We start from the raw sequence: 25,650 nt of genomic DNA, 5'->3' as shown, positions 1-25,650 counted from the left end.
CCTCCTGGCCTTGAGGAAAGATATCCTAGCGAAGTATTCCTTTGTCAAGATTCTTTTTCTTCCGCCCAACACCACCCCTCTCCTCCAGCCCATGGACCAGCAAGTGATAGCGAACTTTAAGAAGCTGTACACGAAACATCTTTTCAAGAGATGTTTCGACATCACCGATACCACAAACCTCACCTTGTGTCTCAATTTTGGAAGGAGCATTTCGACATCGTCATTTGCATCTGACTCATCGACCAAGCTTGGCAGGAGGTTTCGAGGCGAACCTTGAATTCCTTGTGGAGGAAAGTCTGGCCTGATGCCGTATCCGCCCGAGACTTCGAGGGATTCGACGTGGGCGAAGCTGGTGCTGCAGAGTCTGAAACAGTTGACTATCCTGAAACTGTTTCCCTACCAGATCTTGACGGGATCATTGCACTCGGCAAGTCTGTGGGGCTGGTCGTCGATGAGGACGACATCAACGACTTTCTCGAGGAGCACCAAGAGGAGCTTACGACGGATGACCTGAAAGAGTTGGAGGCCATGCAACATAACGTCGTTCAAGAGGAGTTCTGTAGCAGCGGCGAGGAAGAGGAGGAGGACCCTATGACAACGGCAGAAATTAAGGATGTTCTAGCCGCTTTTCATAAAGTGCAATCATTTATAGAAAAAGACACCCCGAAAAGGGTCACACAGGTCGAATGCTTGCGCAATTCGATGACGTTTGCCTGAGTCGTTTCAGGAACATTGTAAAAAGTAGGCAGAAGCAATCTTCCTTGGATCGTTATTTTTTAAAGAGGCCTTTAGCATTAGCAGGAGTAAGCAAAAAGGAAGAACCAAGTGATAAAAAACAAAGTTGGAAGCAAAAAGGAAGAACCAAGTGATAAAAAACAAAGTTGAAAGCAAAAAGGAAGAATCAAGTGATGAAAAACAGAAAGTTGAAAGCAAAAAGGAAGAACCAAGTGATAAACAGAAAGTTGAAAGTGGTGAAGAAGTTGAAATTCTGTAATAAAAAAAAAAAAAAAAAAAAGTTAAAAACAAAAATCAAAAAAGAAAAAAAAAATTTAATTTTAGTTTTTTTGTAAAGTTAAGTGTTACAGTTTTGTTAATGTGTTTCATAAATTTTAGTTTATGTATGTTTTCCTTACATTTTTTTATGTGTTTTCGTAAAGTTAAGTGTACGTACGTATCTGCCATTTGTCCTCCTCCTCTGCCGCCACTTTCGGAGATAGCCTCACTCGAAAGGTAAGCTTCCACATTTTACGTACAGTATTTCTTGTATACAGTGGTACCTCGAGATACGAGCAGCCTAGCATACGAGTTTTTTGAGATACGAGCCGGAGCTCGGGCCATATTTTCGTTCAAGATACGAGCCCAAATCCGAGATACGAGCCGTGTTTCCAGAGCGTCCCGCTAGTTGGCGCGCAGGGTCGAGCATCATCCGAGAGCATCTCTCGCTCACTCGCACGTGTTACCCGCTTGAATCAAAGTGTATCTTGTGCGCTGTACTCTTTTTTGCTTGATTTTTGCGTGATTACTGAACTTTTTTGTGTATCATCATGGGGCCGAAGAAAGTGAGTGCTAAGGACAATGGTGACAGGAAGAAGAGGATGATGTCGATAGAACTAAAGCAAGAAATAATAGAAAAACATGAGCGTGGCGCACGAATGATTGAACTTGCAAAGATCTATGACCGTAGTACATCGACAATTTGTACGATATTGAAGCAGAAGGATGCCATCAAGAGTGCTACACCAGCAAAAGGAACCACAATTCTTTTCCAATTAAGGACAAATATCCACGAGGAAATGGAGGAGCTTCTGCTCGTGTGGGTGAAAGAGAAGGAGTTGGCAGGAGATACAGTGACGGAGACGGTAATATGCGAGAAGGCACGTAGTATTTATGCCGACTTAGTGAAGAAAGAAGCATCAACTTCTAAAGAGGCATCAGAAGAAGCGTTTAAGGCAAGCCATGGCTGGTTTGATAATTTTAAGAAGAGAACTGGCATCCATTCAGTGGTGAGGCATGGCGAAGCTGCGAGTGCAGACGTGAAAGCAGCCGATACGTACATCCAAAAGTTCGCTGCACTTGTTGCGAGGGAAGGCTACATCCCGCAACAGGTGTTCAACTGCGATGAAACGGGCCTATTTTGGAAGAAAATGCCACGGAGGACTTACATCACAGCAGAGGAGATGATGATGCCAGGCCATAAACCCATGAAGGACCGTCTGAACCTTGCATTATGTGCAAATGCTAGTGGTGATTGTAAAGTGAAGCCACTGCTAGTTTATCATTCGGAAAATCCTTGAGCCTTCAAGACGCACAAGATACTGAAAGAAAAATTGCACGTTATGTGGCGCGCCAATGCTAGGGCATGGGTTACGCGGCAGTTTTTTACTGACTGGGTAAATCTCGTCTTTGGCCCTGTAGTGAAGACGTATCTGCAAGAAAATAAACTCACGATGAAAGCATTGCTCATCCTTGATAATGCTCCAGCCCACCCACCTGGTCTTGAAGATGATATTCTGGAGGAGTTCCAGTTTATCAAAGTTCTCTACCTCCCACCCAATACGACTTCAATCCTACAGCCGATGGATCAGCAGGTCATTTCCAACTTCAAAAAGCTGTACACGAAGCACTTGTTCCGCTGCTGCTTTGAAGTGACGGAAAACACAAATCTAACCCTTCGAGGGGTTTGAAAGATCACTACAACATCGTGATCTGTCTACGTATCATTGACTTGGCATGGCAAGGGGTAACAAGACGAACGTTGAACTCTGCATGGAAGAAGTTATGGCCTGATGCTGTTGCAGAAAGAGATTTCGAAGGGTTTGAGCCCGAGACCGAGCAAGAAGAGTTGGACGAGATTGTATCTCTCGGAAAATCGATGGGTCTAGAGGTAGATGAGGGTGACGTCAACGAACTCGTCGAAGAACATGAGGAGGAACTCTCAACTGAGGAGTTGAAGGAGCTGCAGATGATGCAACACACGAAGGTTCTGGAAGAGATTAACACGAGTGAGGAGGAGGAAGAGCCGGAGGAAGTGATTTCTACAGGTGAAATTAAAGACATGCTGGCAATGTGGGAAAAGCTGTCAAATTTCATTGAAAAGAAACACCCAGAAAAAGTGGCAACTGGTCGTGCTTCAGCACTTTTTAATGACACTTGTTTGTCAAATTTTCGAAGCAGGCAAAAGCAAAGTTCTTTGGATACATTTTTATTGAAAAGAGCTGCGAGTGAAAGTACAGAAAGTGCAGCCAAGAAGGCAAAAACAAGTGATAATTAAATTTACGTTAATGTCAAGCTTAGTTTAAGTTTAAAGTTAAGTGCATAGTTTTAAGTTTTTTCTTTCATTTGAAATAAGGAAAGTGTAGTTTTAGTTTTAAAGTTAAAGTTACGAAAATAGTTTTAAGTTCTAAAAAAGTGCCGTTTACGTACGTGTCTAGAGTGCCTACATCCCTTCCCCCCTCCCTCCTCCTCGCCGTTCACCTTCGTTAGCCGCACTCGTCTGTCTCCAAAGTAAGACTATTATGCTAAATAACTTTTATTTCTTTATTTCATATTTTGTTATGTATTTGTTAATTATACATGTTTATTTGTTATTTAAAAACATCTTTATTCATAATTTACAATGGTTTGGGGATTTTTCAAAGGTCCGGAACGGATTAAATTGAATTCAGTTATTTTAAATGGGAGAAATTCGTTTGAGATACAAGCCGATTGACTTACGAGCTCGGTTCTGGAACGAATTAAACTCGTATCTCGAGGTACCACTGTACCATGTACACTAATACACTTTATTTACATGTTAATTTGCATTTCGCTATTAAGTTAGGTATTGAATGGTCCAAATTGTTGTAGTATTTCATTGTTTATAGGTCAATTTAGCTTTATGAAATTTACTGGGGTGTTTTTGGAGGGCTTGGAACAGATTAGCCATTTTACATGTAAAATGTGGTCCAAGATACAAAAACCTCATGATACGAAGGGCGCCTCGGAACGGATTAATTTTGTATCTCGAGGTACTACTGTATTGTACTTGAGACTTCTAATTTGTTGCAAAATAAAGGTAAATGATTGAATGTTACTAGAATTTAACAGTTTTATCTTACTATTGCGTTTTTCGACCATTTCTGTCGAGTCAAAGTTGACCGAAAGTTTATATTTTGGCACATCGTTATTTATATGAAAATATTTCAAAACTGATAAAAGCTACAACCATGAGTTGTTTTTTGTTGTATTTTACATGAAATTGCACACAGTTTCATATATAAAACTCTATGTAACAGCAAATATAAAATGGTGCAAAAATTATGTCAAAGTGATGAAATAATTTCTGAGATGTGTCACTGATGCTTTTTAGTGCGAGAAGAAAGAAATTCGCGCTTGCGCGCCTGGGTAACGATTGTAAACAAAACAACAGCTTGATCTGTGAACTCCCAGCATCCCCCAAGGCGCGTGATTCAAAAGTTTTTGCCTAGTAGGCTTATAACTATTTTTCCACGAATTTTTAAAAAACTGTTTTTGTCAACGTTTTGTATATCGGTTCGGCACCCGACAGACAATTTTTGTCGACGTTTAATACGTCCAATCTGCGTTAAAGGGTTCACACTTCTGTCATAAAATTAATATTGCCAGGCTTCTGCATCCTGAAGACCTCCATGAGCTATTCAGTGCCATTGATCCATTTCTCTTGCAGAGTCCCATGTTAAGGAAATGAGAAATGCCTCCATGGCCATCAGGGGAACTACAATTTGACCAGCTCCTCATAGATTTATACATCTGTCTTTCAAGCCTTTTCCAGCTTGGAAGTTACCTTATCTCCCAAAGAATAAGGGATGTTGTTAGCCCTTTTGTCCATACCAAGTAACAATACCAACTAGGTCACCAGATAGAGGAGGAGACAGAGATAAGATTGGTCTCCTGCTTAGGACTGTGTATTCTCTGGTGAAGCTTGTCTCAAGATATGCTGGAGTACTTGGAGGGTACGGCATGGAAATTTAGACTGTCATTGCTCTTTTTGATGGGCAGTGTCATCCATGTTCAGACATGTTCCCTTCACTCATTTCAACCACTCCTTTTTAAATTATATGCCCATGTCAGCAATAAGTTTTTGGCACTGTGGTTTAGGTCAGGGCAACAATAACAAGCTTCATTTGAAGGAAGCCATAGTTCCAAAGATGTGGAGGTTGGAGGCTGATTGTATACTTTAAAGTTGCCTCACTAAGATTCTTCATTTGACCTCTCTGTCTTGAGATAATGGTTGTAAGCAGGTTGATATGGAGCGGAGAATTTCATACGTCCTTGGACCTGCAGAAAGGTTACTTCCACTTTAACTTCCATGTACCTTCAAGTTCCTGTGGTTCATTACGTTACCTTTGGTGGAAGGCCAAGAGGTCATTCATGGCATCATTGGGAAGATGAGCAATATAAGTCATATACAGTGTGACTCCCATCACTTTGAGAAAAGAGGGAGCATCAAATCTGAGTTACTGTTTCAGTGACTGTCCATAGAAATATTTGTTTGGGCAGAGGGACATGCTGTAAATCTCTCTCAGGTTTGTGCTAATGGCCAGGAATATGATAAATGATAGTTCAAGTAGTTGGTTTGAGGTGCTTAAGAAAACGGTCATCAACAAAGCAAGGGTTCTTTTTTTTTATCTGAAAGAATCATCTGTAATAGTCACATTTTCTTTGATGTTACAGTAACTTATATGTGACTTTTTTTTTTTTTTTTGGGGGGGGGGGTTACAGTGATTAAACTTTAATTTTTAAAAGTGAGCCACATTGGCTAGTTGCATGACAAGAAATGTACTTCCAGCATCTTCTGAGTAATTTTGTACAGACGTTACCTTTCTGTGATAAAAGGAGAGCTCTTTCTCTAAGTTTTCATCTGTTTTGGTTGTAATTTAAGCGCTAGTTTGGACATCACAGACCAGAATCTAATAAGTTTAATCCAAGGACCTCTGTGAAGCTCCTCATGCCCCATATTCAGGCATTAGAACTCTGGTGCACAAGGTGAAATCATTCTGTAATCATATGCAGGGTTGGTTATGTGCAAAAAAGGCATGTCAGCATTGACCAGTGCAAGTAGATAAAACTTGCTAATTTATTGTCCACAGAAATACAGCAGTATAGTATTAATGAGTGTATGAAAAAATATGATTTTGTGCAACAAACACATTTTTATGAGGTCTAACAAGAATACGTACTGGCACATGAAATGAGTCTAGTAAGAAAAGAGCTGAGGAAGATCTGTTGGAAGGGGATATATTTTGTGGGTTTTTAATGTGATGGGAGTAGGAAATGCATAAGCTACCATTTCATCCCTTAATCCCCATTTTTTTATATGCTAATGATATCATAAATTCATATATAATTGAATTATGATTACATTGTGATTGTTCACTTAAAGAATATTTTATGGTAAAGTTTTTATAAAGATTTCATGCTGAATGTTTCATAATGAAGTTTGATTTAGAATTGGTGTATTTTGTGCTATTTCTCAGGAAATAGAGGTTGGATAATGTAACAGGACTATTTAAAGAAAATATATATTTTTTTTATTATTATTAAATAATACATTGATCATGGCATACTCTGTATATTAAATTATTTTTTTTTCTTTATGGATTAAAACATGAAACCTATCTTAAGTTTTCATTACTAACAGAACCTATACAGCTTAAAGTAAAATGTATTTTACAGTGCTATCTTCATATAATTCAGTGATGCCCAGAACCCAATACACTTAACTTGATAGAGTAAAATTTGCCAAGTTGTATTGTTTTTTCGGCCATTAAGAAAAGCTTTGGAGCAACCCAGTGTTTGTAATATAAATTGTAAAGCTTATATAAACTATTATGTGTAGGTATGATTTTTTTTGTTTTAATCAATCTCCACTCCCCTTCCCCCTTATTTTGGGTATTGGTGTTAAACTTGTGTGAAAGAATCAAACAATTAATGTTAGCCATTAGAGTCAGGTAAAAATTAACCAATTATTATAGTCTAAACCATGCCTAAAGAGGTAAATTAGGGAACTTGCAATGTTGACAAAATGTTTTTGAATAACACTCATAATGGGGTCAGTGAATGTCTTAGCTCGGAAATATTTAAGCATTTTTAAAATTAATACATAGACTAAAGCTATTTTTTTCAATAAATTTTGTGAGACTGTCTGTACCCTGCTGGTTTCCTCTTCGGGCACATGAAAGGCAGTTCAAACTATATTGATATATGTCCTTTTCTTTCATAAAAAAACTATAATAATGATAATGACTGTAAATGTGAAAGAAAAACTATAATAATGATAATGACTGTAAATGTAATTTATTATTCTTCTCCATGTAAGAACAAGTTGAAGGAACATTTATGGAAAAAATAGAATCTAATCTAACTAACTAGAGGCATTTCGAAAGGCTTTTAAACTTTATATTTCATTGTTTATGCGGCAACTTTTTACTAATTAATAATTGAAAATATGTACTGTGGGTTTCATTTATATATAGTCAGTCTGGCAATGTATATTATGGGTTACTTTATTATAAGCCGTCATAGAAATGTTTTGAAATTCAAAGGTTTAATGGAGAATTTATAAAATGTTCCAGGTATTTGATAGAGACCTAAAATGTTCCAATTATGTGATAGAGACTTTCCAACCTTTACATTTCACTGTCTAATTATTTTAAGAATGAATTTAGCAGTTTTTCTCTCATTTTTCATAGACCTTTTCATGAAGGCAATTTTCATTTCTTGTAAGTATAATGTACAACAGGATACAGTACTCATTTTTCTTACAGTTTTTGGTTTATTTCAGTGTAATGAAACATGTTAACTCAAAAAGCTGTTCTCCTTAAGTCCATAAAGGTGTATTGGTCCTCCCTCTTCCCTGTAGGTGCATGGTGCCTCACTTGCTCAAACAAATGTTCATGGAATGACAAGTGTTGCTCATTGCCCCCTCCCCCCTCCCCGTTTCCCTTGATAAGTCTTATTGTACTCCGTTATTCTGCTGGAAATTTTTTTGGGAAAAAATGGTACTATCAGATTGAACTGTGCCGTTTCAAGGTGGTTCATATGTTCATGAGTGTAGACTCGATGCTGCTGTAAGAGCCTAGTTAAAAGCACTAGTGGCCTGAGATAATTATAAATGGATTCTGACATGGCAGGAGGCCCAATAGCTCTGCAGTAGATGATGGTGAAGTTTGTTACTGACCAACAACAGAGAGATCTGACCCCTGTGTGTTGTCTGTCTGTCTGTCAGTGTCCACATTCCCGTTAGGCGCTCGTTCTTTCCCGCGAGACTCGCCTGCAAAACACTGAGTGGTTTTATCCGAGGGTGAGTAAGCGCTTGTGCCATCCCAGGATACTGTATGAAGGAGGCACCATTCAGTTTAAAAAGAAAAAAAAGAGAGAGAAAAAAAGACCTGCGCTGTGATCTATATGATTGGTTAATTCATTTGTTTAAATATGAAATTCAATTTGTTAAATTATAGTTTGATGAAGTAATTTGTTTTAAAAACCAAATTGAATGGTGCAGTAAAAGTTCTTCATATTTTGTGATAAAGTGGCTGCCTATCCTTCCCTGCTGAAGTCAGATCCCTTTATTTTTTCAATATTTAAATGTTTTGTTTTAAATGTTGAATGGCTACATTATTTGATAATCCCATTTAGAGTTATGCCTCTCATTTGTATACGATAGCTCATGTAATGTAATTTGTGTCCTAATGTGCAGTGAATGTACAATATACAGCAGAATTGAAAAATACTTGATGAACACTTTGCCCAACCAACACTTAGCGCCACCCACCCTCAGATAAACAGCCAATATTAAGTATTTACAAATACATAAGTGTAATTGCCTTGCCAAAGTAGTTAGTTTTGTTAGAGTGGACTTTTTTTTTGAGTTAGAAAATATAGCAAAACTATATTCACTAACATTTTTGTAGTATAGTTATATATAATGTATGTAGTGTGAGAGAGAGAGAGAGAGAGAGAGAGAGAGAGAGAGAGAGAGAGAGAGAGAGAGAGAGAGAGAGAGAGAGAGAATACAATAAATAGAACAAGAGTAACAGTATTTGTTTTCCCATCTTGCCCAAAGAGATCTTGTTACTGTACTAAGTTTAGTGTGGAAAGCTATATATGATTTATTTTATGTAAAAATTATATATAATGTTTGTGTGTGTGTAGATAGGTAGGTAGATAAATTTGAAGCATAGGAGGAATAGGTGAGAGAAGATTAATAATATATATCAAGTAGATCATTAAAGCAACATCATTATATATATATATATATATATATATATATATATATATATATATATATGATATATCTATATATATATATATTATATTTATATATATATATATATATATATATATAGTAACTTTTTCATTAAATAGTTTCTTGTAAGGATCGGCTACATAGGAAATTTTAATGATAGTGCCCCATTCATTCTCTTGTATGCAGAATCATGACTAGTCCCATTCATATAATGTAGTCAGCATAGTCTGTAATTTTGTTTCCAATAAGTAGAGTTTTTTTACGATTGGCTGCAAAGTAAAACCTATTGTTAGTCAGTGTACATTCTTTAATTGCAAAATCTTGACTAGTCTCATGCAGTAATGTAGTGAGAATTATTTGGTTGCTAGGTTATTAGTAGCTTAAGCATTGATTTGTCCTTTATGTAATTTTTAGAAGAGGTTTGTGTGCATGTTCATACTAGAGTGATTGCATTTTATACCTACATAAACACTTTTGTGAAAACAAAAACTGGTTTGAAGACAAAAATTTCACAGACTTGAGACTGAAGACAGTTGACAGCACATGGTCTGTCAATATTCTGTGTTGGTGCAGCTAAGTGAGTGTTAAACAGTGGTTTGGTGTAGTAGGTCTCTGCTGTTGCTGCTGCTGTTATTGCTGCTTGTAGTATTGCTGCTGCTGCTGCTGATGAAAAGTGAAATAAAATTATTACATCCCTATCCAGTGCACTCCCTCATGTCCTGTGCTGATTTTCTGGGTCTCTGGTCTCCCGTGCATGACTCACTCAGTCACAAGCACCTTTTAGTTGAGCCCTAACTTCAAAAATACTTTTAAAAATTTATCAGGAGAGTTCATAGTTGAATAGTGTGGGCACCATAATGGTGCTCTAATTTATTTTATATAATTTAATTGCAATTACTGTTCTTAGGGGTAAGAGGGCTGTTGGCATAATAGTATATGGCTCAGAAGGGTGTGAGTGACAGGCGTGTTTGCGTGTGTTTGTGTATGGTGGTGTTGCTGTATGTCTGTGTGCGTGTGTGGCCTGTGATAACTCTGGTTGTCTTGTGACTACAGTGGTGTGGCTGCAGTACCACTCCTCCCTGGGGCCCCTCCCTCAGTGGTGGGGGCCCCGGTGGACAGCCTGTCCCCTGGCCACCCCTCGTCAGCCACTAACTCACGACCTGCAAAAGGTCATTTCAAGTCAGCGTCCATTTCTGCGGGCACGGGTGCTGGTCCAGGCCGAGTGGATCTCTCGCCCTTAGACCACCCCCTAGATCCTTTACGGTCAAGGTAGTATGTCTCTCAGTGGGCGCACACACACCCTGTTGCTTTTTGCTTCTTGCTTCAACACACCTCTTTCATATTCCACTCAGCTCTTATGTTGAATTTAATTTCCTTGTTTTATCATTATTTTAGTTTTTGGTGTATTTTGTGGTTTGCATGGCAGCTTAATTAGATACAGTGTAAGCAGTATAGCTGTATTTGACACTCAGTTTGGTTGAACCACACCTACTAAAATACAGTACTGATAAAGGGTGGTGTGACATATTTAACACTTTATTTTTGCATGACCTCGGTAGATCTGTCGCCTCCAGACCCAGTGGGGACCACAAGAGATTGCTTAGGTAGCGTGCACTGTTACTTCTAGTTGTTAATAATTACTGCTATGTAATTTAATTCTCTTCTAGATTTAGTTGTTGCTTATTGATTAAATGAAATAATACATCATATACTGTATTAAAATTTCAATGCCCAGTGCTTTTGAGCTAAAATTGATAACAAATGGGCTTCAATTGCTTGCTGATATGCACAAGCACTTATGATACAAATATTAAGCTTTTCTCTCAGTGTGATATTATTGCTGCTTTCCAGCTCATCGAACAAAACACCTGTGTCACCAAGCTCAATGAATCGGACTCAACCCTTCCCCCGAAATGTACCGAGTCGATCTACCTTCCACAGTGGACAAAATAGACGGAATAACAACACATACTCAGGAGCGCCTTTGGTGACACAGGATACTAGTGCTCTCACGTCTACCAGCAGGACCAGTTTCTTCTCAAAATTGTCATCTAAATTTTCTAAACGGTAAGTTTCACTTTTTTTCAGTGTTTCTGTGATAGTAATTTCCAGAAATCTGAAGGATTAAGTGACATCCAAACAGTAAATTTCACAAAAATGTAACAATTTCAGTCTGTATAAATAGATTTTATGAAGTTTCTCTGTCTGCATTACTGGTAAAGTTGGCTGAAGTATGTTGAAAAAGCAGCGGAAGCTCCTGTTTTGAATTTTGTTGAGCCCATAATTTCCACAAACACACAGGTAACCATCGCTGTATGTTCAAACAGTTGACCACTAATTTCTAATTTGAAATTAAGTTTTCCTACACAAAATCTATATTATATACGTACTTCTTGATAGTTTGTATGATGCCAGCATTTTTTCTGAATATCAACTGTAGTGTTTGGTACTGTAGTCATTGTAAAGAATTTTATATATTGGAGGGAATGATGAGGATATACATAACTATTACTGCACTTTCAAGGCAACCAGTTTAGATTTGCCTTGAGAATATTTGCTTCTTTAGGGAAAAAGGAAAACCACTCATGCCTGATCCATCATCAGACACCTGTCCCTATCCCTCATTCTTGCAGTTTGATTCAACAAAGTAAGTTTGGGAAAAGGAGGGTATTTCTTCTGTGGTTAATGGGTTTGTAAGGAGAGCATCTTGGTTGTTTGAATAGGTGCGATCACGAGATGCTGAAGGAATTCTGGGAGATCCCACGGACCTCGTGATCAAGCACAGATGCCAATAATGCCTTGCAAACACAATTTTTTTATTATTAATTTAACCTGTTTTCCAGCTGGCACTAGAAGATTTATCCAAATGTTAAGACCAAGGGTTTGTTAGTTATGAACAGTACAAGTTGATTGAAAAAAAGTGCATGTTTTATTGATTACGTATATCCCTAATAGCCGTAAGATGCATAAATTAGCTCTGCTCGGGGGGGGGGGGGGGGGGGGGGGGGTGATGAAAATGCAATTTCCATTGACCAAATGGAATAGGTAATGAAGACAAAAAGATCAGAAGTCATTCCTCTTAAATTAAAAAGGTGCCCCACCTTCACTGTGGACCCAACACAAATAATTTATATTTTATGATTTACTTATATCTTAGGTAAAATCAGGCTCTACATCTAATGTTTAAGAGATGGTTAGGCGAATCAAGTTGTGCTTGAATGTTGCAGGAGAATTACTCAAAATACATTTCAAGGAGACTTAAATTGCACACAAAATTTGTCAAATTAAATCCAGGAAAGAAGCCTAGGAGAGGCTCATAAGAATTCTTAGTAAAATGTCTTAATACCAAGTTGTATGTAGGAGATCTCATCCTTCTCTCAGTCTGCTGAGCAGGGCCATTGGCATAAGGGTGAATCAGGGCATTTTGGACCCATTTTTGGTAGAACCCATAGCATTCACATAGAGTGGGAGGAATACATGCCATTTCAAAACTAACATACTTTGGACACCAGCCTGAGTATCCCTCACCCCAGACTTGGTCACAGAAGCAGTGAACAGGGTACAATTGGAAACAACTTGTCTTTTTGTAAATCCAGCATGCCTCATATATTGGGAAAACTTGCTCCTATACTCAGTATTCAGAATTTATTAGTAGTCGAATCAGAATTTGATCTCTTAAGCGTTTTTCCCCTTATTAATTATATAAAAAATTACATATATAAAAAAGTACATTTTGAAGTCTAGGATCAACAGGTAATCACAAAGACTTGCTTTCCTCAATCCCTCACTTTAAGAGAATATGAATATGCTATTTCATTTTTACACAGTTGTGTGAGGGAGGTTATTCACAGACATTTGGATGTATTCTTGTTCAGTATAAATGTCTCGTAGAGTTATGTTGCTGTTGGGTAGGGTGCCTGATACTTATGCTGAGCTGCCTTTCATAAGTTTTTACAAATTTAATCTCTGGTGTGAGTATTTTGGGTACTTATCTTCAAACTTTATATTATTAGATTGCTCTGGCATGTACCTAAGCAAACTTCTTGCCAGATGCATAGATGTATTGCATGCAACTTTGTCTTTATGACCTTATTTAATAGAATTTAACTTCTGATCTTGTTTGTCTTCAATCTCCAGCTAATGTATGTTTCATTGCTTTACTTAAGATATTTTGATTTTTCCTGACTTGCTATTCAGGCAAAATATGAGTCGATTCTGGTCAAGCAAACCTTGTTTTTATTATAATATTTTTTCCATACAAACTCACTTCAGTCGCTATTCAGGTAATATATGATTAATGTGGGTTCTGCTTAAGAAAAATTTGTTATTATACAAGTTTTTTGTATTCATCATATTTTAAGAATTTTTTTATCTTTGGTACCAGCCACACCCACTTTCTTGTATTATACAAGCTCATTCATGTTGAATTACTACGCAGTAGACAATCAGCTGAATCTCCAATATCATCCCAACTATAGTTTAGTGACCCCCACATCCCCAAGCAATCACAATGAAAAGAAAAATAATAAAATTTGCCATTTCTTTAAACTACTTTTTTTTACATTTAAAGAATGTAAGCTTCCTAACTGTTGTGTTCAAAATTTAAAAAAAAATGAATCTCGGAATTTGATTTAAAAATAATTTATGAATATTTTATGGGAAATTTTTTTTTAAAGTATTTTTGAATGTAAAAATGAACTTTAGTAATATAATCATAGTTTTTGTTTTCATTACATTGCAAATAATGCATGCTATGTTGGTTGTTCTTGGAGGGAGGGCGGGTTAAATTGGAGGTGTAATCATACTACAGTATTTGTTTTTTTATGTTATTTAATTATGTTGTGCCTTTTCTGTTATTCTTTTGCTGTCCATTTTCTTTTCTGTGTCCTTATTTAATTTGTTTTCATATTTATTGCAGTAGGTTATGGAGTCAATGGGTCCTTCTTATGATCTTAATAATATTTTTGAGTAGCTGGGAATGTATCCCTAATAAACCTGTTATAATGGGTTGTGCAAATGGTCACCTTATGATCTATATTTATGGAACCTACCCTCAGTTGTATAGCAACAGTTGTCTGTAACACTGGTTTCATAAAAGAATTTTAATGTACTTGAAATACTTTTAATTAAAAGAACTTATTAAGTAAAAATTAGAAACAGATTAGAGTCATGTCATGTCATATTGTGAGCTGTTGTAATAGTTTTCATGTAGGTGGTCCCTGTCAGCCTGAACGTGTTCTATTCCTTCCTCCTGTAATTTAGTAATCTGAGTGAAACATACATAATGTATGTTGACTATACATACAGGCATTAGCATTTAGTTTATGAAGCTTACAGAATTGTAGAGAGGTTTTTAAGAGGTTATTTAAGGATTTTGTTTACAATATGTAATATCATTTACAGTTAACTTGTCTATTTCTTTTAATTTTACCTTACTGTAATTTTGCACCTGTCATAAAAGATGTCTTTTGGATGAGCCTTATGACAGTCTAGAAAATGTGACGTTGTCTTGTTATATTAATTTACAGAATAACAGTTCTTAGCTTAGCCGATCTAGTTGGAACCTACCTTAACCATCTTAGCCTAGCATAATTACTTGAGTTCTTAGCCTAGTTAGTCCGAATCTCCCTTTCCATGTTAGCCTAGCCTAGCGTAACTAGTTTGAACCTAACTTTTCCATCTTAGCCTAGTCAGGGCTAATTAGTTCGAACCTCGCCTAGCGTAGCTAGTTTGAACCTAACTTTTCCATCTTAGCCTAGCCAGGGCTAATTAGTTTGAACCTCTCCCTACCGACTTAGCAAGAAAATTTTCCCATTCATCAAGAGGTTGGGGTTGGGTTCGATTTCTAGCTTAAGGGGGCCGGCCGGAACCTCTATATATGGAGGTATAGGGCGAAAAATGCAAAGTCATGAAAAAATTCATGGAGCTTCATATGGCAATTGAGAATACGTATACTTAATATTTCGTCAAAATTCCTCTTACTTTTGTAGTTACAGGGTAATTAGTTAACGTAACTCAATAAGCCTAAAACATTGATCCGTACAAGAAAATGCAATATTATTTCTATTATCGTAAATTTTGATAATTATTGTCAGAGAGACTGGGAGAAATGGCATCTGTAGACATTCCCCGAGTCGAGAAGGAGACTTCAGGCTCAAGCTACCAAGTCCAAGTATTATTACAGAATATCATAATATATGCGTAGTTAGTGAAGAGAGAGGGGAGGGTTGCTTAGTAACGCCCCCGTCTTGCTTGACAGCACACGTCACACTGTGCCTAAGGCTACGATCTTTGAGCAAAGAGATCTTCATTTATGATAAATAACAGTTTTGGTTTTTTAATACCCAAAATGGAATATGAAATTCATAATAATCATGATTTATTAAATTGTCTTTGTAAAAAAAGTGTACGCCTTCGAGTTTCACCTCTTGACATTCTCTTGCGATTACGTTTGTTTATCTTTGTTTCGGGCAAGAATTTCATCATGCCAAAGAGGAAAATACAAGGAAAACATCTCGCTAACACACAGAAGAAGAAAATTCGCTGTAATAAGCAGAGTTAGTGAAGGGGAGAGAGAATTGCGTAGGAAGGAGTGCCCCATCTTGCCTCAAGCAGTGTCCCAGGCTGCGATATATGAGCAAAGGGATCATCATTTATGATTAAATTATGATAAATAAAATAGTTTTGGTTTATTAATACACAAAAAACAAATATACATTCATAATAATCATTATTTATTAATACTGTCTTTATAGAAATACGAAGGAAAACTTTGAACGCCCGTATCTCAAAACTATACTTATTGACCTTCAAAATCTATCTTCTCACTTAGTTTTAAAGCTATAACATTGGAATTTGGTATATAACTCAGAAAGACATTATAGAACAATCAAATAGAGCCCTTTTTTCCAGTTTTTGTTTCATATTTTTGTTATAAATTTTTTTCTCCTGATTTATAGGGTTTATTTTTTGACCATATTGAAAAATTCATATCTAGCAAAAAAAATGACTTTTAGAAAAAAAAACTCTCCATTCGATTGGAGGTCTACATCAGGTCTATATATGGTAGTAATCCCAGGTCTTAATATTAAATATCAAGGGAGGAGATAGAATTTGAAAAATGGTTATTTTCGGGATAAATCGCCCTGGCGTCACAAAACCGAAGGTCAGAGGCGAAAATCATATGCGGTTTGGAGATGTCCCAAGTCACCTTATTAAGTGGTATGAATATCAAAGTCCTGTCCTTAAAAAAGGGCATTAGCCGGCCGGCCCCCTTAACTTACCATTACATATCTTAAGTAACCAGACAAGTACTGTATTCCAATATTCTGGTTGTTCTTGTCTCTGTCAGAGTTAAGATCCTTCTTTAGCGCTGTGCTATGTTGCTCAGGAGCATCACCATGGTGGTTCTTTAGTCAAAAGGAAGGCGTATCCTATCATCATAGGATGTTTCCTCTGATGAGTAGCATAGTGAACATATGTCATAATAGAGGATCACCTAAGGGCGTCCCCTTTGTTGGAAATGCACGTTCCTTTGGCATTGCAAGGACATCTCTGTCTACGGAGCAAGTACATTGATAGTAGGATATTTAGAACATAGCTGTGAAGAGCATATTATTATAGAACATCTCCTTGGGTTATCGTATTGTCTCCTTTGTCTACTTGGAGAAGAACCATGTTAGACATCTTCATGAGCACTCCAACATTTGCAAGAGTCATCTGAGTACAGGAGCAGATCCAAAGATTTAAGAGGAACTCCTTTTGTCAGGCTCCAGAGTCTTTTGCTGACCCTAGTACCTCCTTGTGGCCCCAAGCTGAGTAGCCGAGAGTTTCACTTTGGCACAACCTTATTTACCAGTCTTGGAGATGCCACCAGTTAGTAGAATCGTTATCTTCATGTCTGAAGTCTGTCCAGTTTCTCTATCGAACTGGAAATCTTTCTTGCAGAGCAGCGACAGATGAAGGTCTAGTACTTCAGATGCTCTCTTGTCAGCTGTGTAAAAATATGAGCCATTTGCTGCTGTGATTGGTGTCATCAAAAGGATTTCTCTCCACTCGGAGTTCCTGTTCAGTTGACAAGATCTTCTGGATTTATGTCAGAACAGAGGAAGTTCTTTCTGTTGATACTAGCAAGGGGCTACAGGGACTTGTGATTAGTTCTTTGAAGAATGTGGACATCACTTTGTCCTGAGGATTCGCAGTATGGTTCAAGAGCTTTGAGCAGTCTTGTTTGCCTAGGTAACTCAGACCTCCTACTTGGGACCTTACTCTTGGTCTGAGTAGTCTCTCTCAAACTCCTTCGAGCCCATGCATCAATTGTATTACAGGAAACTGACTTTGGAAACAATTTTCCTGCTGACCTTTGCTTCCTTGGAAGAGTTGGAGAGCTTCAGAGTCAGGCTTATGATGTAGACTTAAAATGGGTTGGTCTTGTGACAGAGTATGAGGTCATTGATTTTGTTAACACAAGGTGATTAGGCAAGCCTACTCCTTATCGTCAAGTTCTGTCACCAATTAGGTGCATGCAGAGGATTAGGTTCCTCCCAGGCATTTTAGAAGAACTTATTGGCCCCAAATATGTCAAGCTTCAAGATACTCAGCTCCAGTGCTGATGGAATTTCACCAACAAAAACAGAAATCCTCTCCAGCCTCAGAGCTCACATACTATGTCTCCAGGAGACACATAAGAACTTGACACTACCTAAAATCACAGGCATGCACCTGGTAATCTACCATGCAAGCCGTGTTCATGGAAGTGCTATTTATGTGAGAGATATATCGATTATCATGAACAGCAAAGATTTCACAACTCAAGGAATGGAAATACTTGAAGTAGAAATTACACACACCATCATTGTGTCTGTATATAAACCCCCACCATCACCGTTTAGGTGGCCCAGAATCAACCCAAGAAATAAGGCTATAATTGCTAGTGGTGATTTCAACAGTCATAACACCATATGGGGGCTATACCCAAAATAATGATGATGGTGAGGCCATTGAGGAGTGGGCTCTGAACAATGATACGGCAATCATACACATTGCAAAAGATAAACTATCCTTTTTGAGTGCCAGATGTAGAGGATATAATCCAGATCTGGCGTTTGTGTCCTCTCCCCTCTGCACTAACTTTGAGAAAACTGTCAACAACCCTATCCCCAAATCACAGCATAGACCAATCACTTTAGATATGAAACCGGTTATCAGGCCTCTTGACTCAAAATCAGCCCCCAGATCTAATTTTCAAAAGGCAAAATGGGAAGACTTTACACCAGAGCTTGATTCCAGGGTCTCCACCATTGAAGCGAGAGCAGATAACTATGGAGACTTCAAAAAGCTTGTATGGGAGGGTTCCAGCAAACATACCCCAAAAGGATGCAGAAAGACCTTCATCCCTTGCCTAACAGATCAAAGTAAAGACCTATATGAGGAGTAGTATGAACAAGCATATAATACAGATCCATTTGCTGAACCTCACAGCTTCCATGGCAAATGGAAGGCTAGAACGATGGCAAGAACTGATATGCAACACAGACATGACCCATAACAGCAAGAAGGCATGGACTACTATTTATAAAGAAACTGAATGCTGAAAAAAAAAAAAAAACTCAACAAGAGTGGCCACTGTGACACCGGATGAAGTGGCAAACCAATTAATACTCAATGGAAAACCACCCAATAAAGAATGAGGATACCTCAAGGAAATGAAGTCTGAAATGGACCACATCATGCGAGAGAAAGTGGTGAACAATTCAACTTTTTCACCATGGAAGAACTCCAAGAAGCCATAAAACACAAAACCTGACAAAGCAGCTGGACTTGATGGTATCACAACAGAAATAATACAATACTTTGGTACCAGAACCAGATCATGAATACTTACTCTCTCTAACAACTGTGCAACAAGTCTAAATATCCTGAAGATACGGAGGAGAGCAAGAGTTGTGACCCTACTAAAACCTGGAAAAGATCCAGAGAGCAGAAAAAGCTACCGTCCCACTTCCATCCTAAGCATTCTCTACAAACTATATGAATGAATGATAATGGCCTGCATCTGCCCTACAATGGAACAACAATTATAAGCAGACCAGAGTGATCATGCTGTAGTCAAATTGAACTTCACTCAATACATCGGGGATGGTTTCGAGGCCAGATAAATTACTTGTGCAGTTTTTGTAGATCTGACTGCTGCAAATCATAGAATGCTTCTCCTAAAGCTGGCCAAAGTTGTTCACATCACAAAGATTGTGAAGATCGTACAATCATTGCTCACAAGCAGACGCTTTGTTGAAATGGATGGCAAGAAGAGCAGATATCATACATAGAAAAATGGTCTCCCACAAGGCTCTGTTCTGGCGCCAATACTTTTTAACATCTATACAAATGACCAGCCAGAGTTTTATAACATCCGAAGGTTTGTATATGCCGACGACTTGTATATCACCAGACAAGCGTGCACTTTCGAAACTATCGAAAGGAGACTGTCAGCTACTCTTGAAACATCTCACAGAGTACCACGAACGTAACTCACTCAATGCCAATCCTGGAAAGATGCAGGTTTGTGTATTCCACCTAAATAACTACCAGGCAAAAATAAAATTAAACTTCTGGAATAATGAGAGACTTGAGCATGCTGACTTTCTTGTATACCTGGGAGTCACACTAGACTGAACCCTGTTGTTTGCAGAACATGTAAGGAAACTCAAGTCAATAGTTGCCACAAGAATCAATCTACCAGGCAGACTTGCTAACTCTAACTGGGGAACAGATCTGAAGACACTGAGAACAGCTCTGGCACTATGCTACTCAACTGCTGAATACTGCTCAGCAGCATGGGCAAGATCAAGCCATGCTCACAAAATAGATCCCGAGCTTAACAACTCATGTAGAATAATAACTGGCACCTTGAAACCAAGATTACTTCCAGCACTATACAGATTGACCAGTATTGCACCACCTCACATTTGCAGAGACATCCATGCCGGGACACAAAAGCATAGTCAAGAAAATGATACGAGACACCCCCTCTTTGGTCATAGGGCCTCAGCAAGAAGACTGAAGTCCAGGAAGAGCTTTATGACCATCCACTGTTTGGATCCTGAACAGGCAGCCCAACATAGGCCCAAAAAGTGGAGAGAATGGGACCACTTTCACCATGTTGCCATCCAGATCCCAAATGAACAACTTGCAAGTGGAACAACCCCCTCAAGAAAAGACTGGCTAACATTAAATTGAGGAAGAACCAGAGTGGGTAAGACTGGAAGCAACACCTATAAATGGGGACTCTCACCCACTAGTGAGTGCCAGTGTGCCTATCCAGTACAAGCTGCAACACATCCTTCGTGAATGTGAACTGGGATCCACCCGTACAGATCGAGACCCTTTGAACACCAATGGACCCAGTACTGGCACGATAAGATATGAATGAATAGGATTTTGAATGTTGGTTCCTGACTGTGCCAATCCACTTTTACTTCCCTCTATGTGAAGGATGTTGCCTACAGATCCTAGGACACTTTTTGCTTGGGTCCAGTGGTGGCTATTCAACAAGTTTGACTCATCCAGTGCCCCTGGTGGGACAGTTTGTATCTTTCCTAAGATGATTGTTTGGAATAGGGAATGAGAGAGATGACTGGTATCTTTTTCTTTCCCTTTTCTCCCTCATATCTACAGGCAGTTTGAAGAATAGACCCATCATATGCTGGAACTGGCTAGATGCAGGTGAGAATTGCAGCCATACTGTTGCAGCACTTTTTTGTGTTCCTTACAACATGCAAATCTGCTTCTAAATAGATTCAACTTCTCTCTCCAGCAAGGGGAGTGAGGAGTGGTGACAAACCCTTTTCTTGTGGCTAACATGGCTTGTTGCCTGAACAGATACAGTTCTTTTGGACTGACTTGTATGCAATGAATCTGAACAAATTTTTTTGTTTTTAAACCTAGTGGTTTGAGTGTTTGTTATCCACATAGCTAACATCTCCGAGGCTTAGGTCCTCTTCTTTAGAATTGTCATTTCCAAGAAGAATGACCAGGTGTGCCGAACCCTCCAAGTATGAGTCTATCCTGTCGTCCTATTGTTAAGACCAAAGGATTATTCTGCGTATGAACAAATTACAAATTTTTAATTAATTTGTATTTTTCATAGCTAACAAACTTTGCTGTAACATTGACTGCCCACCTTTAGCCGCCTCTGTTATGATTCATCATGGGTTGGAAGACAGACTGATGCATCACTGGATTCAAGCACTGTTTTATGTCTACAAATAAATATATCCTGAAGCGACAATAAAAAAAAATTAGATTAGTTTATTGACAATTTTGTTCATTGTTTGTATGACACTGTGAACCACAAATCGTAAAAAGACTTGTAAAAAACATTGTATTAATAATTCAGAAGAGGTCGAAGTGAGTAATAGACTGTTTTCGACCATTTCATGCATAAATAAACATACATATCTAGAAACTTTATTGCTAAAAAAGAATACTTAGACTGGTTCGTGCTCAATTTTGTTCATCATTTGTATGACACTTGAGCCACAAATTGTAAAAAGACTGGTAAAAAAAAATTATTAATTCAGGATAGGTCCAAGTGAGTAATGGACTTTTTTTTGACAGTTTCATGCATAAATAAACATACCTAGAAATATTATTGTTAAAAAAGAGCCTTTAGACTGATTCATGCACAGTTTTTTTTCATCGCTTGTATGTCACTGTGAATGAAAAAGACTTGAAAAATTTCAGTCTATGAATGATCCTAGATTGTATCAAGCTTGAGATATAGTACACTATCATCAGTATACACAGCAGAACTCACAGCCATACAAATAGGACTGGACATAATGTCTGAGAAGAGAGCAATTTCCACCATAATTTTCAGTGACTCAGAGAGTGCTATAGATGTTATAAACAAGTACAAGCTTCCAAATCACCTTGTACAAGAAATCCAAATAAAAATACATGAACTTATTAAGTCAGGATTACAGGCGGCCCTTGGTTAGTGACGGATTCCGTTCCTGGCCGCCAACACTTAAGCGATTTTCGACGCTAAGCGATTTTAAAGCCTACAGCTGCTGCACACCTTCTTTCAGAATACTAGACCAGTCAAACGGCGCCATAATCCCGCCATGGCGCAATAAGTAAATTTATATTTATGCAGTATAGAACCATAGAATTTACTGTACAGTACATTATAGTATTTTAAATACTGTAAAGTGAAAAAAGCCTAGCTTTAATCCTTTGGGTGTTGAGAGTTTGTAAAGATATAATAAGGTTTTATAGTACAGTGTACAGGTAGCTGTAGTGTTCAAGTTACGATCATTCGTCTTACGATAATCCAATTTTATGAAAGACCAAATTACAATAGCCTAGCTTTTATCCCATCTTCTAGTTACATAATTTCATAAACAGCAAAAGAGAATGATGAAAGTATGGTTTTAACGTTATGCTCGTTGCGTAAACATGTACAGCCACGAACAACCGAATGAGAAACTTTTTTTTTTTTAATAAGTAATACAACAACCTTGGATAACAACATCCGTTTGGCTTGTATTTCAATCATAGTACTATAGTACACTATTACCGTAGTTGTTATAAATGACGTTATGTAGAATAGGACTGAGATATCTTAATGTAATAACTTTATTTGCTATAGATCAAAGATCAATTGAGAAATATACTGTTAAATTTAAACCTAGTTATATAGCTGAAGCTGAGAAAACTGTTCAAGCTGCTAATGACCATTATCGTGCATCAGCAACAATGATAAAACTCTATAAACGTATGCCATCAAACACAACTGTAGATAGATTTGAGATATAATAATTTTAATCAAAACTACTATGCTTGAAAGAACACGTTTTACTATGGGCTGATGAACATGGTTTCAGATTTTCTTCATCTAAAACTGTGGCCGTTCGTTTCACCAGATGTACCCGCAATGAAACTATCCCAAGTTTGAAACTGAAGGATTGTCTTATTCCTTACAAAAAAGAAGTAAAGTTTTTGGGCATAATATTTGACAGCAAGCTAACGTGGAGTAGTCACATTGACTCTAAAAACAAAGGTTAAAAAATCCCTCAATATTTTATAGGTGTTATCGGGATTCGACTGGGGAGCTGATAAGAAAAGTTTACTGAATTTGTATGATTCCTTATGTAAATTAAAACTGGACTATGACTGTCAGGTATATTCATCTGCCTGCAAGTCCAGGTTAAAGGAATTGGACATAGTACATAATATGGGATAAAGGATATGTACAGGTGCTTTCAGGACATCTCTCGTTGAGAGTATCTACATTGACTCTCATGAACTTCCTTTAGATCTGCGAAGAGATGAGCTTGGGTTGCGGTACCATGTGACTAAAAAGCTCTCGAGAGAACCCCACACGAAAAATTTTAGATGAGTGTGACTAGAAAATTTGGTGAAAGATCTTCCAAACCTTTTCGAATAAGACAGTTGGAATGTTTAAGTGACATAGTAATTCAGCGCCAAAAAGTTGAAGAAGTAAAACCATCCTCTGTTCCCCCATGGGTTATTCCCAAGATTTCCATATGCTCTAAGAAAATAGACAAAAAACAACAGTCTCAGGAAGAGATAAAAGCTAACTTTCTGGAGCATGACAGTAAACATGATGGGCAAGTGAAGACCTACACTGATGGATCAAAATCTGATAGTGGAGTTGGGTGTGCAGTTGTGTATGGCAATGAAATTTACGAGGCAAAATTGCCTGAGTCGGCTTCCATATTCACTGCAAAGTTGTCAGCTATAGTTAAAGCTTTAGAAATTATTCATAACTCGAATAAGAAAAATTTTGTAGTATATAGTGACTCAAAAAGTGCATTAGATTCATTAAAGTAGCTGTATACAATTCATCCTCTGGTACAAAAAGCCCAGGAGTGGCTCTTTTGGATTTCGTGTCGCAGGAAATCTGTATGTTTCTGCTGGATCCCAGCTCATGTCGGAATTCGTGGGAATGAGGAAGCAGACAGATATGCAAAGGAAGCGGCTGTGAGTAATTTGTTTCAGGTAACCAAAGTGCCACATGTAGATATGAAGAGATCCATCAAGTCTTACATCTTGAGGAAATGGCAAGAGAGATGGTCCTCCCCTCTCTTAGCCAACAATAAGAAATATAAGCAGATAAGGAAAAGCATAGAAAAATGCCCCTCTTCTTTTCAAAAAGAGAGGAGAAAAGAAATTGTTTTGAGGCCACTTTGTATTTGTCACACTCGCATGACCCATAAATTTATTTTAGAAGGTGGCAGTGCACCAGTGTGTGTTAGATGTGATGCTACCTTATCAGTGGAGCACATCCTGGTGCATTGTGTAAATTATAGAGAACAGAGGCAAAGATTCCACCTTAACCCTTAAACGCCTAAGGGGTATAATAAAAATTTTCTCCCATATGCCTAGGGGGTCTCGGAGTGAGCGCCGAAGCGGAAAAAATATTTTTTAAAAAAAATTACAGCGCGCTTAGTTTTCAAGATTAAGAGTTCATTTTTGGCTCCTTTTTTTGTCATTGCCTGAAGTTTAGTATGCAACCATCAGAAATGAAAAAAATATCATTATCATATATAAATAATGCGATATATGATAGCGCAAAAACAAAATTTCATATATTGTATTCAAATCGCGCTGTGAGCAAAACGGTTAAAGCTAACGAGTTTTTTTTTTTTTTTTTTTTTTTTCGTTGTATTGTACACTAAATTGCAATCATTTTGGTATATAACACATTGTAAAACAATCAAAGCAACACAAGAAAATATTATCACAAAACGATGCATGAATTCGTAACGCGCGGATGCAAAATTTTTTTTTTTTTTTTAAAATTCACCATAAATCCAAATATTGTTCTAGAGACTTCCAATTTGTTTTAAAATGAAGATAAATGATTGAATATTACTATACTGTAAGAGTTTTAGCTTACAATTGCAGTTTTCAACCATTTCGGATGAGTTAAAGTTGACCGAATGTCTAATTTTTTTATATATTTTTTTATATGCAAATATTTCAAAAATGAGAAAAGCTACAACCTTCAATTATTTTTAGTTGTATTCTACATAAAATTGCACACATTTTCATATATAAAACTCTATGAAACGCCTAATATGAAATGGACCAAAAATTCTGAGAATGCGACGTACGCATTTCGGAGATTTGCGGGGGAGAATCTGGGCGCGGAGGGAAGGAAAGTTTTTTTTTTTTTTTTTTTTTTTTAATTCACCATAAATCTAAATATTCTGCTAGAGACTTTGAATTTGTTTCAAAATGAAGATAAATGACTGATTATTACTAGACTGTAAGAGTTTTAGCTTACAGTTACGTTTTTTGACCATTTCGGTAGTCAAAGTTGGCCGAAGGTGGTTTTTTTCTATATCGTGATTTAT

At 37.5% G+C, this 25,650-nt stretch overlaps 1 protein-coding gene across 26 annotated transcripts in view; it reads left to right on the top strand.

The window, feature by feature from the left end:
• The window catches only part of LOC135217485 (MAP/microtubule affinity-regulating kinase 3-like), a 214,965-nt gene that overhangs the window by 155,245 nt on the left and 34,070 nt on the right, over positions 1-25,650 (top strand). For 18 of the 26 annotated variants that reach the window (XR_010315152.1, XR_010315151.1, XR_010315150.1 and 15 more), the window contains 3 exons: positions 10,319-10,534; positions 10,825-10,869; positions 11,117-11,332. Coding sequence is in view for 22 of the 26 variants with exons in the window: in XM_064253418.1 (XP_064109488.1) it covers positions 10,319-10,534; positions 10,825-10,869; positions 11,117-11,332 (477 nt within the window). In the remaining 4 variants the exon portion in view is untranslated. Of the gene's footprint in view, positions 1-7,709; positions 7,740-8,245; positions 8,321-10,318; positions 10,535-10,824; positions 10,870-11,116; positions 11,333-25,650 lie in introns of all 26 variants that reach the window. The other 8 variants (XM_064253410.1, XM_064253419.1, XM_064253428.1 and 5 more) reach the window with 5 other exon arrangements.

The sequence above is a fragment of the Macrobrachium nipponense genome, chromosome 7, assembly GCF_015104395.2.
Source record: "Macrobrachium nipponense isolate FS-2020 chromosome 7, ASM1510439v2, whole genome shotgun sequence".
NCBI lineage: Eukaryota > Metazoa > Arthropoda > Malacostraca > Decapoda > Palaemonidae > Macrobrachium > Macrobrachium nipponense.
The sequence above is the reverse complement of the archived record's forward strand: the minus strand, read 5'-3'. Positions and strand labels throughout refer to the sequence as shown.